This window comes from Microcaecilia unicolor, chromosome 4 (assembly GCF_901765095.1).
Source record: "Microcaecilia unicolor chromosome 4, aMicUni1.1, whole genome shotgun sequence".
In the NCBI taxonomy this organism is placed as follows: domain Eukaryota; kingdom Metazoa; phylum Chordata; class Amphibia; order Gymnophiona; family Siphonopidae; genus Microcaecilia; species Microcaecilia unicolor.
Window position 1 is genome coordinate 175,393,297 of NC_044034.1, and position 15,997 is coordinate 175,409,293.

A 15,997-nucleotide genomic window follows, 5' to 3' on the forward strand; every position below is an offset into this window, starting at 1 on the left:
GCATGCACTGAAAAATGAGCATGTTCAGGTGCCAGTATTGTGGAGAGTAGCGTTTTCGTTACCATCAGGGGGAAGTCTTCAGCTGGCCGAGCTTGGGATCCTCTTCAGCTACCACTAAACGTGTGCTACTGTTGGGTAGGCCTGAGGCCCACCTGTGGCTACGCCACTGATTTGAAATAGCTGATCCTTGTAATTTTCAACTATTTCTTTATCTAAGGGAGAGAACTACTTAAAACCAAAGTCAGTACTCAAGAGTTCATTTCCTCAGCTGAACAACGTTGAGACTTGACCCTAAAATGGATTTGGCAAGTTTGCATACAACAATTAGGGCCCTGTTTACTAAGCCATACTAGAGGCGCGTTAGTGTTTTTAGTGCACGCTAAACATGTAGATGCCCATAATATTCCTATGGGTATCTACAAGGTTAGCACACGCTAATTTTAGCACACACTAAAAACGCTAGCGTACTTAGTAAACAAGGCCCTTAAGGGCCCTTTTACAAAGCAGTGGTATGCCCAATGTAGGATTACTGCACTTTAAATCGGAACTACAGCCGGCCCACACACCAAATCGATACTACTGCCAGGCTAGCACAGGCACCCGGTGGTACTTTCAAAGTTGGCACATGCTGTTTCCCCATGGTAGAAAATATTTTTCTATTTTCTTCTGTGGGGGCGTTCCCAGCGGTAATTGACAGCATGGCCACATTGGCGCCGCTGCCTGATTTTCGCATGAGTATCGCATGAGCCCCTACCACTAGGTCAATGGGTGGTGATAAGGGCTCAGGCAGTAAATAGCCACACACTGTTTTTAATGTTAGTGCACGGCCATTTACCACTCCACTAAGAAAAGCCCTTTTTCCCAGCCGCAGTAAAAAAAAATGGCCTAGCATGCACCAATTTCATGTGTCCAGACTACCGCGGGCCCCTTTTTCCACAGCTTAGTAAAGGGCCCCTCAGTGCCACATGGCTCATAGGTATAAAATAAGATGTGCAGCCTTTAGCGCGTGCTAATTCCATTAGTGCATGCTAAGCCTTAGGGGGTCTTTTACTAAGCCACAGTACAGTTTTTAGCTCGTGGTAGAAATCAGCTGATGGTAAATACTGAGACGCCCATAGGAATATAATGGGTGTCTCAATGTTTGCTGCCAGCTGATTTCTACTGTGAGCTAAAAATGCTACCGCGGCTTAGTAAAAGACCCCCCTTAGTAAAAGGGCCCTAAAATATACTGAGGCATATTTTCAAAGCACTTAGCCTTCCAAAGTTCCATAGAAACCTATTGAACTTTGGAAGGCTAAGTGCTTTGAAATATGCCTCATCATGTCTACATGATCCAAATTTGTAATACCTAAGGGTGGGGAACATATCAAAAAGCCCGAGTTAAGGTAAGGTTATGAGTTCCCCTGAAGCAGCAGTAATGAAAAGGAGACCCCATCAGGGTTTTTGATATGTTTCCCACATTGGAAATGAAAATTTTGCATAACAGATTGAGCTAAATGGACAGGACATTTTGAATTTTTGTATATAACTTCTTATGAGTGGGGATTCATATATATTTTTTTCTTGCCGTTGTTTTGAGTTCTGTTATCTCTCTATTAAGAAAATATATTTTTGTATTATTTTTGGAAGTTCTTTATTTTTATATGTTTGAAAATTACATTATTGCTATGGATGTAAATGGAGATGTTTTCTTTGACCTTTGATGGGACTGTGTCATGTATAGACTGGGTAACCAGCAGATGGGTGGTTTTAATACTTGTTCTGACCTCTTTTTTCTCTACTTACATTGAGTTTGTCTTCTACACAAATTTAGTGGTATTTTGAGAGATTACACAACACAAGCAGTTGAGCAGGTTTTGTGTTTTGAAGTTTGAATGCACAAAATTAACCCATTTGGAGATATTAGTCCAAGTGGACTTTATTGTGACAATGTATTTGCTACGTACAAGAGACAGCCTATTAAAATGGAAATTACTATATAAAGATTTGTGTCAAAATGAGTTGTATGTAGAAAATACACATTGCAACATGTTAACTGATCACACATGATCATCTTATAGATCTGGATATTCCTAAATGCAGATATGATGGCATCTCTCTAATTAAAGTAAACGGAACATACCTTTTCAACTATACAACAGCAGAAGCCATCTGCAACCTACTGGGCTTAAGCTTGGCAAGTAAATGGCAAGTCAATAAAGCGAATCACCATGGGTATGAGACATGCAGGTACGTGAATCATTTAATAATATTTAGATTTTACTAGCACAGAAGACTCCACACTTGGTCTACAAGTCCTATTTTCTAGATTTCAACAATGAAAAGGCATGAGGTAAATTTTCATACTGGGGAAGCAGTACATACAAATCTTTCTCATGCATATTCACTGTAGAAATACTGAAACTAAACTGGCCCTTGAGAACCAGATTTCAGGAAACCTGATCTAGCACTTATGACTATAGTAACTATCACTATTGTTAATATTTTTCCTACAGTTATGGATGGGTATCAGATGGTGTGGGTATAATTTCCCGGATTCAACCAAACACAAAATGTGGTCAGAACAAAACTGGAATAGTCCCCTGGCATGCTAACTTCTCAAAGTCATTTCACACTTACTGTTTCAACTCCTCAGGTAAGTAATTGTGATATGCCTTTATTTTTCCTCATTCTTTCTGAACTGAGCATAAGAAAATAGGATGAGACAAACATTAGATGGCTTTCCTTCGAATCTTCTAAGCAACTTAAGCAACATGAAGCAGAAGCAACATCAATGAGCTTGTAGTATATTTTTTTCAGAGTATACCAAAGATAATTGATTCATGATGTCTCTAACAGATCTGTTACTGAAATGAAACAAGGGACCATGACACGGGGCTTAACAGGGGAGGTTGAGGAGCAACATTAGAAAATAAAGGATGCATGGAACAGCCTGCCAATAGAGATGGTAAAGGTACCAGCAACAGAGCTGAAGGAAGCATGGAATAAGCACAAAGGATCCTGAAATGCAAAGGAATGAAAAACATAAGTAGAGAAATCATGCCAAGAATGTCAGTTCCCAAACATCTGTTGGTTTGGAAAGAATAGTAAAATTAAAAACCAAGTATGATAAAACAACACTGTTTATCTTTAAGAGAACAATTAATCAGGTACACAAGAGGATGACATCACTAGAGATCAGAACTAGTGTAAAGTTCTGAGCATGTTGAGCAATCTCTTCAGGTCCCTCAGTTAGAACATAGTTCAAATAGTAATGCAATTAACTGGGAAGTGGGGGGATTGGGTACACATTAATTGTACTGTCTACAGAGAACATCTTTTAAAAATAAGGAACTTTGCTTTTTCCTTTGACAAACCGGACATAATCAGTCACGCAAGTGGTTAACTCCCAAGCACAGGACCACTCAGTTTTTATACATAAGTTGTATCACGGAACAGCTAGCCACCCACCTGGGGCCAGTGACGTAGCAAGGGCGGGGCGGTGGGGGCGGTCCGCCCCAGGTGCACGCTGCTGGAGGGTGCAGAGAGCAGCCGCGCACCTGTCGGCTCCGCTGGCTCCCTGCTCCCTCTGCCCCTGAACAGGTTACTTCTTGTTCCGGGGCAGAGGGAGTAGGGAGCCAATGGAGCCGACAGGTGCGCGCCTCCAGCAGCCAAGAATGCACCCGAGGAAGGGGGTGTCATAGTGCTGGGGGGGTGTCATGCTGCACCCTGGGAGGACAGACGCCGCTGCACCCGGGGGGGGGGGGGGTGCAGCTGCGACCCGCCCCGGGTGGCAGCCGACCTAGGATCGCCACTGCCTGGGGCTACCTCATGGCCACTTAGAGGGTCTGTCCCCAGCACAGCTCCTGCAGCTTGTGCTCTACACTAGCACCTTTTTCCCACTGACCGGGTCCCAACACCTCTAGGTGAGTCTCCCACTCTCAGGGTATTCCCCAGTGATTTCTAGGTTACTGGGGCCATACTCCCAGTGGTTCCATGGTTCCTAGAAAGCACTCACAAACCCAACACACAAACCACCAAGATTCTAAATCAGTCCAGACAAGCAGAGGCAATAAACTAAAAATGTTTATTGTCAAGAAAAATTAGAACAATAAACAGAAAAGGTGCAATCGGCAAAACATTAACAGGCAACTGATATATGGATCAATTATAATATTATCTAAACATTTGTTTACTATCTAAATAGTACCTGGGGAGTTCAGGACATATAGCTGCTCACAGGTTATCAAATATAACTGTTCACAGGGTCTCAGCAAAGAGATCTTTCTCTCCCTTCTCCCTGGCTAAGACTGGAGAAAACGTCAGTACATCCTAGCTGAAATTGAGCTCCTGGGCCAATCAGAGCCCAGAACAACATGTTTTAAAAGTAGCTGGCCACATCACTACAGGTTACTTCTTCTCTGCGTGCTAACTAATGAAGAAACAGCCATTTCTCTGTAATAGTTTTAAACATAAACATGCACCACCTGCTGGCCAAACTAGAGCAATACACTTTTAAAATAATACAGTTTTACAGGCTTAAAACACATTGTTTTGTCACAAGTTGTCCATTGCTGTGGAGCAGCTTGGTTAGACAAAGGAACAAGCATCCCATAGATTGCAAGGACAGGTTGGTCAGAATTGTTTGACTGAATGCACTGTCTCAGATTGAGGACTGGTCCAAGCAGCAGTGTGAAGAGAAGGTATGAAATGAGGACCAAGTAGGTACTTTACAGGTGTTATCTAGTGAAGCAGATTTTAAGAGAGCTATAGTAGTTGGAATTGCTCTGATTTGATGAGATTTGACTGTTGGTCAAAGGGCTACCAGTCTGCTTTAAAAAGCTAACCAATTAGGGTCTACTTTGCCAATACAGTAGAATGCCAAGTCTGTTGGGGTCGATGGAGACTAACAGTCATATAGTCTTTCTGATGGATTCCATCAGTTTAAGATAGTGAAAGCCCATTTATAGTCTAGTGTGGAGGGTCTTCTTTCGTGGATGCTTGTGCAATTTAGGATAAAACATAGCCAACACTATTTCTTTATTCACATGAAAAGATATGATGATCTTGGCCCAGAATTTAGGATGAGCACATACTTCTATTTTATTATGTTGAAACTAAGTGTAAGGTTCATATGCAACTAAGGCTTAAAGGTCACTGATTTTTCTAGCCAACATAATCAGTACTACAAAGAGTATTTCCAGGTCAAATTCTTGAGAGATGAGAATTCCATGGGCTCAAATGGCAGCTTCATGAAAACTTTAAGGATAATATTCAGGTCCCATGGCACAGAAGGCTCCTGAATCAATGATTTGACATAGAGAAACTCTTTCATGAATCTTGAAATGGCTAGGCACAAGGAAGCCTGTGCTCTGTCTATGAGGACATGATAACCTGAGAGTGCACTAAAATGTACTCTAATAGAGAATTTCCAGCCTTAGGTGATACAGATTATATAGGTACTGTAGCATAGAACAGCAGAGTCTCTGAGAGAGAGATTGACTTATTCACGCTGGCTTGACAGTGTGGCAGTCAAGGTATTATATGTGCTGCAGTAGCAGTTTTACTGCATTAATCCTTGAACTCAGTACCTATTTAATATTGTTATTATACACTGAAATTTTCGACATTGTTGTTCAACACATCCAATAGAGGCAGGCCTTTGGCCGAAACACTGGCCCGTCTAGTGTCAGTGGATGTAATAAAGAACTGGATTTTACAGTGTTGTCTGTCTATTCATTGTCACCTTCACTGTGGTTGTGCACATGTGTGCAACAAAGTCATATAAACAGAGCCAGTGATGAGCTGGGTGAATCACAAGGCTGTGTACCTTGTGTGAAACGAGTTACTACCAAGGCTATTTTTTGGCTGTATAATGAATATTGTAAGAACATGGCTGGGTTTTGAGTTTAGATATATGTTATGATACCTCCACTACTTCAATATTACTTTGGGACTTATTTGGTAGTTCTTATTTATCATAATGGAGAATATGTCCATGAAGTCTGGTATCAATTAAAAGCTGGGCAGTAGCATTCTGGATAACCTATAGTGGTTTAATATGAGCTAAAGGCAGTCCAAAATATTGAATTACAGTAATCCAAATATGACAGAACCAATAAATAAATAGAATGACTGCAACACCCTTCTAAAATCTGATTGGTTAAGATAGACTTTTACCTGTCTCTCACTTCCCCATTTGCACCCCCCCCCCATTCTCATCCCTACCGTTACTATGATTCCCCTCCCCATTTTCATACAAACATTCTGCTCCTCCCTCCCACTCCTAGACCTCCCCCTTCTTCCCCATTCTCTCCCTGCAAGTCTACAATACATTACATAAAAAGTATTATTTAAAAAAAATAAACAAAGATAGACTTTCGGTCTCCACAGTAAGTGTAGTTTTAAAAAAATGAACATCTCTTGGAGGGTTTCTTGCTGCCATCAAGATGTCTTGAATTTTAGGTGGTAGATCCAAGGAAACAATGAGGCATTGCTCAATTTCCATGCTGGCAGCACCAGTTACTTGAGGTTGGGATGCAGAAGAGAGTCTCCATTCTATATTGTAAGGGGTTAGAGAGGTTTGGGGCCTGAGATAAGGCAGAACTGAGTCTTTTGAGAAGCGAAAACAGGTTCTGTCAGGTCAATATGTGGTGCTACAAGCGTTTACTGAACTTGCGCAAGGCTTTTGTCATTAGATGGATGGGTAAATAAGCATAGAGGAGAGGACAAGTCTAATTTTATGAACATCCCTTGCTAAACAATGTGGAGAAGGGTGAACTGGGGGACAGCTTTGTATTTTCCTTGCCGTCATACAGGTTTATTTGAAGAGTGCAAATACCAGCAATAAGGAGCCAATGGAACTAGTACACAATCAAATAAATAACCCCAAAGGTCTTCCCATCAATACTGAAACACCAGACTTATGAAGTATTTCTCCTACATTCCAACAATGCCGTTGAAGCTTGCTAACTGTAGCTGTTTTGATACTGGTCCTATAAGACCTCAGCGAAACTCTGGCAACCGTCGATGGTATCATATCATAAACGTCTGTGTAGGCATGAAAAAGTGTTTTAATATTTATCTGTAATTAAGTTATTGTATGGGAGGATTTTATTAGCCTATGAGGTTACCTTAAGATAAGAGTTTTCTGTAGGATCTAAGGCATTTTCCTCCATATATATATATATATATATATATATATATATATATATATATATATATAGTGAAGTCCTTCCTTCAGCTCAAAGGTCAGGGAATGGTTTCCGGCAGTCCCGGGCTCCCCTCCAGATCAGGTTAAGCCTCACAGTTCTCACTTCCAGATCCAGTTAAACACCCCAATGTAATCCACCTTGGTTTTAAAGCCAAATACACAAAAGGAAAAAAAAAACTCCAACTCCCTCGGTTACAAGCTCCACCTGAGCAAAGTGCTGGTCTGCTTACTTCAATTGTAAAGAAAGAAAAAAAAAAACCTAATCAGTTCATCACTTCAGCTCAGCACAGTTCCACTAGTCAGCTGAAGTGCAATCCAAAACCCTCCAGAAAAAGAAAAAAAAAAGATATAGGCCAAAGCGTTCAGTTCACTTACTTCATCAAACACTAATGCAAAAGTTCAAAGTAAAGTTTCTCAGTCTTTCACCAAAACACTGTATACATAGATACATAATTTTTAATTGCATGTTTTATGTGAAGAAGGAGAGACAGCTAGAACTTGCAATGAAAAGTAATCAAATTTGAAAATTCCAGAGGAAAAAAATTAAGAGCATGTGTAAACATATAAAAAAAATTGTACAATAAATCAGAGATTCCACCCAGTATTCTCTAGTGGCCCTATCAGTTTCATGATTTTATCTTGGGTAAAGTGGTGTGGTATCCGTGTTAGTCCACTTTTAAAGATAATAAATGGAAGAAAGGGGAAACAGGGGTGATATGATACAGACGTTCAAATATTTGAAAAGTATTAATCCGCAAACAAACCTTTTCTGGAGATGCGAAGGAGGTAGAACGAGAGGACATGAAATGAGATTGAAGGGGGGCAGACTCAAGAAAAATGTCAGGAAGTATTTTTTCATGGAGAGAGTAGTGGATGCTTGGAATGCCCTCCTGCGGGAGGTGGTGGAAATGAAAACGGTAACAGAATTCAAGCACGCGTGGGATAAACATAAAGGAATCCTGTTCAGAAGGAATGGATCCTAAGGAGCTTAGCCGAGATTGGGTGGCAGAGCCAGTGGCGGGAGGCGGGGATAGTGCTGGGCAGACTTATACGGTCTGTGCCAGAGCCGGTGGTGGGAGGCGGGACTGGTGGTTGGGAGGCGGGGATAGTGCTGGGCAGACTTACACGGTCTGTGCCCTGAAAATGACAGATACAAATCAAGGTAAGGTATACACAAAAAGTAGTACATATGAGTTTATCTTGTTGGGCAGACTGGATGGACCATGCAGGTCTTTTTCTGCTGTCATCTACTATGTTACTATGTTACTATATATATATAGAGAGAGAGAGATAGAGAGATAGGTATATAAATTTTTGAGTGTTCACTGTTGGGATACAGATGGAATACTTCATAAGTTTGATATTTCAGTATTGATGGGAAGACCTTTGGACTTATTTATTTGAAAAGTGCCCCAGTTTCAAAATGTATTCTGAATTGTTTGAGGGTTTAGCCACCATGTGTAAGGCTAAAGAACTCTGGGACCCTTTTACAAAGGCGTGTTAGGCTCTTGTCACAGTTGTGGCCGTGCCCTTATGTCCAGACCTACTGTTTCTCTGTATGTAGCTCTGTGACCTCCCCAGTCTGCCTTTTTTCCTGTTGTTGTTCTTCCTGTTAGCCAAGCCTCCCTTTGGTGTCCCTGAAGCCAAGCCTCGCTTTGGACTGTCTGCTTCTGCTTCATGTCCTACTTGTGACATCATCAGCCTACTCCTTTTTCTTGTTGTACTGTTGTGTGATTCTGAGGGAACTGGTCTTCTTGTTATGCTGTGCCTTTGGGCACAGCCTTGAGCCCTGTGTGAGTGGTTTTGGTTTGAATCTGTATGGATTACTTCCCTGTTAGGTTTGCTCTCAAGCAAAGCCCTCTTCTGTTTCTCTGTGTGTGTTGTTCTGCTTTAAACCTGTGTGGATTACTAGCCTGTTAACTTTGCTTCCAAGCAAAGCCCTGTTCTGTTTTTCTGTGTGTGTGGTTCTGGTTTGAATCTGAATAAATTCCTTCCTTGTTATCTAGGCTCTTCAGCATAAGCCTGTTCTGTTTCCTTGTGTGGTTTCCCTTGTTACCTTTCACTATTCAGAGAGCCGGTTGTTGCCAGCCCATCTGCTTTCCTTGATTACTTTGCTTCCCCAGCCTAGCTGCTTTCCTTGATTACCTTGTTTCCATGCAGCTGGGTGCTCTGCCTGCCTTTCCTTTCCCTACCCAGCTGTGTGCTGGCTGAGTTCTGGTAAGAACATTGTTTGTTTTCCCTTTGTTTGCTTTAAACCTTTGACTGCAGTGTAAGCCCTGCTTCTTGCTGATTTTTGTTTTAGAAGCAGCCTTTCCTTTTAGCCTGCTTTAACTCTTTGTCTGCTGTATCTGTCTCCTGATTCTTGTGAGCATTGCTCCTTATCTTACTTGTGTATGTAAAGGCAGCTTTCCCTATTTGCTTGCTTTTCCCTTTGTCTCTAGTGTCTGTTATTTGACTCTGTGGCACAGCCTTGTGTATTCTTATGAGTGGCTTCCCTTTATCTTTGAGTCCTGTATGGCCAGCCTTGTGTATTCTTGCGAGTGGATTCCCTTGACCCTTGAGTGCTGAGTGGCACAGCCTTGTGTATTCCTATAGGTGGCTTCCCTTTACTCTTGAGTGCTGTATGGTACAGCCTAGAGTGTTCCTATGAGTGGCTGTGTGCCATAGTAACATAGTAGATGATGGCAGAAAAAGACCTGCATGGTCCATCCAGTCTGCCCAACAAGATAAACTCATATGTGTATACCTTACCTTGATTTGTACCTGCCTTTTTCAGGGCACAGACCATACTAGTCTGCCCAGCAGTATTTCCCGCCTCCCAACCACCAGTCCCACCTCCGGCTCTGGCACAGACCGTATAAGTCTGCCCTCCACTATCTTCGCCTCCCAACTACCAACCTCTCTTCCCCCACCTGCTCCACCACCCAATTTTGGCTAAGCTTCTGAGGATCCATTCCTACTGCACAGGATTCCTTTATGCACATCCCACGCATGTTTGAATTCCGTTACCGTTTTCATCTCCACCACCTCCTGCGGGAGGGCATTCCAAGCATCCACCACCCTCTCCGTGAAAAAATACTTCCTGACATCTTTTTTGAGTCTGCCCCCCTTCAATCTCATTTCATGTCCTCTCGTTCTACCGCCTTCCCATCTCCGGAAAAGATTTGTTTGCGGATTAATACCTTTCAAGTATTTGAACATCTGTATCATATCACCCCTGTTCCTCCTTTCCTCCAGGGTATACATGTTCAGGTCAGCAAGTCTCTGCTCATACGTCTTGGAATGCAATTCCCATACCATTCTCATAGCTTTTCTTTGCACCGCTTCCATTTTTTTAACATCCTTCGCAAGGTACGGCCTCCAAAACTGAACACAATACTCCAGGTGGGGCCTCACCAACGACTTGTACAGAGGCATCAACACTTCCTTTCTTCTGCTGATCACACCTCTCTCTATACAGCCTAGCAACCTTCTCACTACGGCCACCGCCTTGTCACACTGTTTCGTCGCCTTCAGATCCTCGGATACTATCACCCCAAGATCCCTTTCCCCCTCAGTACCTATCAGACTCTCCCCGCCTAACACATAAGTCTCTCGTGGGTTTCTACTCCCTAAATGCATCACTTTGCAATTCTTCGCATTGAATTTTAATTGCCAAACCTTAGACCATTCTTCTAGCTTCCTCAGATCCCTTTTCATGCTTTCCACTCCCTCCCGGGTGTCCACTCTGTTGCAAATCTTAGTATCATCCGCAAATAGGCAAACTTTACCTTCTAACCCTTCGGCAATGTCACTCACAAATATATTGAACAGAATCGGCCCCAGCACCGATCCCTGAGGCACTCCACTACTCACCTTTCCCTCCTCCGAGCGAACCCCATTTACCACCACCCTCTGTCGTCTGTCCGTCAACCAGTTCCTAATCCAGTTCACCACTTCGGGACCTGTCTTCAGCCCATCTAGTTTATTTAAGAGCCTCCTGTGGGGAACCGTGTCAAAAGCTTTGCTAAAATCTAAGTAGATTATGTCTATAGCACGTTGATGATTCAGTTCTCCAGTTACCCAATCAAAGAATTCAATAAGATTCGTTTGGCACGATTTCCCTCTGGTAAAACCATGTTGTCTCGGATCTTGCAACTTATTGGCTTCTAGGAAATTCACTATCCTTTCCTTCAGCATGACTTCCATTACTTTTCCAATAACCGAAGTGAGGCTTACCGGCCTGTAGTTTCCAGCTTCTTCCCTATCACCACTTTTGTGAAGAGGGACCATCTCCGCCATTCTCCAGTCCCTTGGAACCTCTCCCGTCTCCAAGGATTTATTAAACAAATCTTTAAGAGGACCTGCCAGAACCTCTCTGAGCTCCCTCAATATTCTGGGGTGGATCCCGTCCGGTCCCATGGCTTTGTCCACCTTTAGCTTTCCAAGTTGTTGATACACACTCTCTTCCATGAATGGTGCTCTATCCATTCCATTCTCAGGTGTACTTTTGCCAGTCCCTCGCGGTCCTTCTCCAGGATTTTCTTCAGTGAAAACTGAACAAAAGTATCTATTTAGCAAATTGGCTTTTTCTTCACCATTATCTACATAGCGGTTCGCTGTATCTTTTAGTCTCACAATTCCCTTTTTAGTCCTTCTTCTTTCACTAATATATCTGAAGAAATATTTGTCGCCCCTCCTTACATTTCTAGCCATTTGTTCTTCCGCTTGCGCCTTCGCCAGACGTACCTCTCTCTTGGCATCTTTCAGTTTCATCCAGTATTCCTCCCCGTGTTCCTGTTCTTGAGATTTTCTATATTTCTGGAATGCTAACTCTTTAGCCTTTATTTTCTCAGCCACTTGCTTGGAGAACCATATCGGTTTCCTTTTTCTCTTGCTTTTATTTACTCTCCTTACATAAAGGTCTGTGGCCCTATTTATTACTTCTTTCAGCCTGGACCACTGCCCTTCCACTTCATGTACATCCTCCCAGCCCATCAGCTCCTTCCTCAGGTATTCCCCCATTTTACTAAAGTCAGCACGCTTGAAATCCAGGACTTTGAGTTTAGAGTGGCCGCCCTCCACTTCAGCCATTATATCAAACCAAACCGTTTGATGGTCACTGCTTCCCAGGTGTGCACCCACTCGGACATTTGACACACTATCCCCATTTGTGAGCACCAGATCCAGCATCGCTCCCTCCCTCGTGGGTTCCGTCACCATCTGTCTGAGCAGAGCACTTTGGAAAGCATCCACGATCTCTCTACTTCTTTCCGATTTGGCAGACGGAACCTTCCAATCTACATCCGGCAGATTGAAATCTCCCATCAACAGAACCTCTTTTTTCTTTCCTAATTTTTGAATATCCGCGATCAAATCTTTATCTAGTTCCTCTAATTGTGTCGGGGGTCTGTAGACAATACCCACTTGGACCGAGGTTCTATCCTCTCTTTTTAAGGTGATCCATATCGCTTCTTCTTTTCCCCAGGTCCCTGTCATTTCAGTCGCCATGATATCATTCCTCACATACAGAGCTACTCCTCCACCTTTATGACCCTATCTATCCTTCCTAAATAGATTATAGCCTGGTATGCTTGTATCCCATTCGTGGGAACCGTTGAGCCATGTCTCTGTGATTGCAACAACATCTAAGTCTGCCTCCAACATCAGGGCTTGAAGGTCATGAACTTTATTGCTTAGACTACGAGCATTTGTGGCCATCGCTTTCCATCTATATTTCTTGGTATGTGTTTCAACATTAGTGATTTGGGGGTGTCTTTTCACTTTGGGTACCTTCATGTCTTTTTGTTCCAACTCTATGGCACTCTATGTGGCACAGCCTTGTGTATTCCTATAGGTGGCTTCCCTTTTCCCTTGAGTGCTATGTGACACAGCCTTGTGTATTCTTATAGGTGGCTTCCCTTTACCCTTGAGTGCTGTATGGTACAGCCTAGAGTGTTCCTATTCGTGGCTTCCCTTTTCCCTTGAGTGCTGTGTGGCACAGCCTTGTGTATTCCTATAGGTGGCTTACCTTTACCCTTGAGTGCTGTATGGTACAGCCTAAAGTGTTCCTATGAGTGGCTTCCCTTTTCCCTTGAGTGCTGTGTGGCATAGCCGTGAGTGTTCCTTTGTGTGGCCTTGTCTTGAGTTTTTCCTGTGTGCTTTCTGTTTGAGTTCTCTCTGTGAGGTTTCTGGTTGTGTTTCAGTGGGTTGTTCTTTCATTTAGCTGTGACTAGTAGTGCAGCCTTGAGCGGTCTTTCTGTGTGGCATGATTGGGCTGTTCTTCCGTTTAGCTGTGTCTACTAGCAGAGTCCTGTGCATCCCCTCTGTTTGATTCTGTTTGAGTGGGTGGTTCTTCTGTTTGCTGTGACTACTAGCTCAGCCTTGAGCTTCCTGTGTGGCATGAGTGGACAGCTCTTCTGTTTAGCTGGGACTACTAGCTCAGCCTTGAGCTACCTCTGTGTGTGATTTCTGTTTGACTTAGTTAGGATTATTCGTTTATAGCTGTGGATCTAGCACAGCCCTGAGTATCCTCTCTGTTTGGTTCTGTTTGTGCTTGAGTGGGTGGTTCTTCAGTTTAGCTGGGACTACTAGCCCAGCCTTGTGCTACCTCTCCATGTTATGTCTGTTTGACTTGGTTAGGACTATTCATTTATAGCTAGGGTTCTAAGCCCAGTCCTGTGCTGCCTTCCTGTGTGGTTTTCTTACCTTTTACTTGTGGTTTCTACCATGTGAGTCTAAGTGGGGTTGTCTTTTTCCCTTCAGTTTCTTTCTGCCTGTGTGTAGGGTCTTTTGACCCCTTGTTTTTGACTCTGTGTAGTGAAGTGTGTGCACTGCTTGAGTAGTACTTGCTCAAGAGATTCCGTTCCCCTTCCCTCTGGTATGATTCAGTTCCAGTTCAGCCGTGAGGCCTGTACGCTTGGACTCTGTATGAGTGGATTCCTGATCGGCCTTGAGGCCCGCCTGAGTGATCTATCTCCCTTTTCTGGTGGTGCTTGTTGCTTGTCTTGAGTGTGTGGTCTATTTGCCATGTCTGGTATCTTGTTTGCGTTCAGTGCCTGGTTTGCCTCTGCTCTGCCCCTTCCCAGAGGACTTGTCTGCTGTAGCCTGGCTGCAGCCCAAGGGCTCACCATCCCGGGTTCTGTGACAGCTCTTCACACATGCAGCGTGCACCAAAATGAGACTATCACCAGGCTACCGTGCCCCCCAGTGGTAATTTCAGATTTTCTGTGTGCCCATAACACCTGGATGACTTATTTTTTATTTCCTCCAGGCACAGCCTTTCCGGCGGTTATCGGCAGTTGGCGCTTGTCGACCAGTCACCGCATATGTAGAATGTGAGACCACTAGATCAATAGGTAGCGTTAAAGGCTCAGGCCGGTTTTAGGTGCGCTCGTTTCAGTTTTACCGCATTCCCTTTTCCCTTCCCATTGAAAAAGCCCTTTTTTGCAAACGCGGTAAAAACTGACCCAGCACACACACAAAACACATGCCTACACTGCCACAGGCCACTTTTTGCCACGGCCCCTCTGTTATGCTTGTCTGCTATGTAGTTCTGATTGCCTGGTATGTAAGTGGCATTAGTTTGTATACTTCACTTTTTACAGTGACGTAAAGATGTACTTAAAATTTTAAATTATACCAACACTATACTTTCTTGAACTTCTAGAATTATGGTTTGTATGTTGTTGTTTTACCATAGTAACGTAGTAGATGATGGCAGACAAAGACCTGCAAGGTCCCATCCAGTCTGCCCAAAAAGATAAACTTCTACTATATGATAAGATAACATATACATACTTGATCTTGGAGCTGTCCTTTGCCATTTTCAGGGCACACCATAGAAGTCTGCCCAGCAGTGGTTTAATTTTCATCTACTGAAGTTGCTGTTGAAACCTGCTCCAGTCCAACCAGATCTATCTAGCCATAATCAGGATACAGATATCATAGAAGTCTGCCCAGCACTAGCCTTACTTCCCCAACTATTGGATTGGCCACTTAAGCACGGCTAAGTTGTTTTAATTCCATTCTCTTTCTACATAGGAATCCTATGTGTTTATCCCTTGCATTCCTGAATTCCACTACTATTTTTGTCTCCACCACTTCCTGTGGGAGGGCATTTCAGGTATCCACCACGTCTGTGAAAAAGTACTTCCTGACATTACTCCTAAGTCCCCCTTGTAATGTCAATTCGTGTCCTCTAGTTCTACCACTTACCCTTCTCTGGAAAAGATTTGTTTGCATATTAATACCTTTCAAATATTTAAATGTCGGTATCATATCACCCATAACCTTCTTTTCTTCTAGGGTATACATATTTAGGTCCTCAAGTCTCTTCTCGTAGGTCTTTTGGCACAAACCCCATATTTTTATTGCTTTTCTCTGAACCTCTTCAAGCTTTCTTATGTCCTTAGCAAGATATGACCTCCAAAACTGAACCCAATACTCCAAGGGCCATGTTTACTAAGCTGTGCTTTAGGCGCGCTAGCATTTTTTATGCACGCTATGCTAGAGACACCCATATATTCCTATGGGTGTCTCTAGCATTAGCACACGCTAATTTTTAGAGCACACTAAAAATGCTAGTGCACCTTAGTAAATAGAGCTCAAAGTGGTGGTGGTGGTTGTGTTTATTGTTTGTTTGTTTTAGTTCATACTGAACTGAAATGTAGATAGATCAATGATGGAAAAATTACTATGCACAACAGTAAATTATCACACCAATATAATGTGATAACTCCAGTCATATAATATATGGCAATGTGACTGCAAGCAACACAGAATTTATTTAAAGGTTGCAGAGACAGCATGTTGCAGTGCATCTGG

At 42.9% G+C, this 15,997-nt stretch overlaps 1 protein-coding gene across 1 annotated transcript in view; it reads left to right on the forward strand.

The window, feature by feature from the left end:
• Nucleotides 1–15,997, forward strand: part of LYVE1 (lymphatic vessel endothelial hyaluronan receptor 1) — a 33,923-nt gene that overhangs the window by 10,968 nt on the left and 6,958 nt on the right. Inside the window, exons 2-3 of the mRNA XM_030200985.1 lie at nucleotides 2,061–2,229; nucleotides 2,496–2,635. Coding sequence (XP_030056845.1) covers nucleotides 2,061–2,229; nucleotides 2,496–2,635 — 309 coding nt within the window. The remainder of the gene's footprint in view (nucleotides 1–2,060; nucleotides 2,230–2,495; nucleotides 2,636–15,997) is intronic.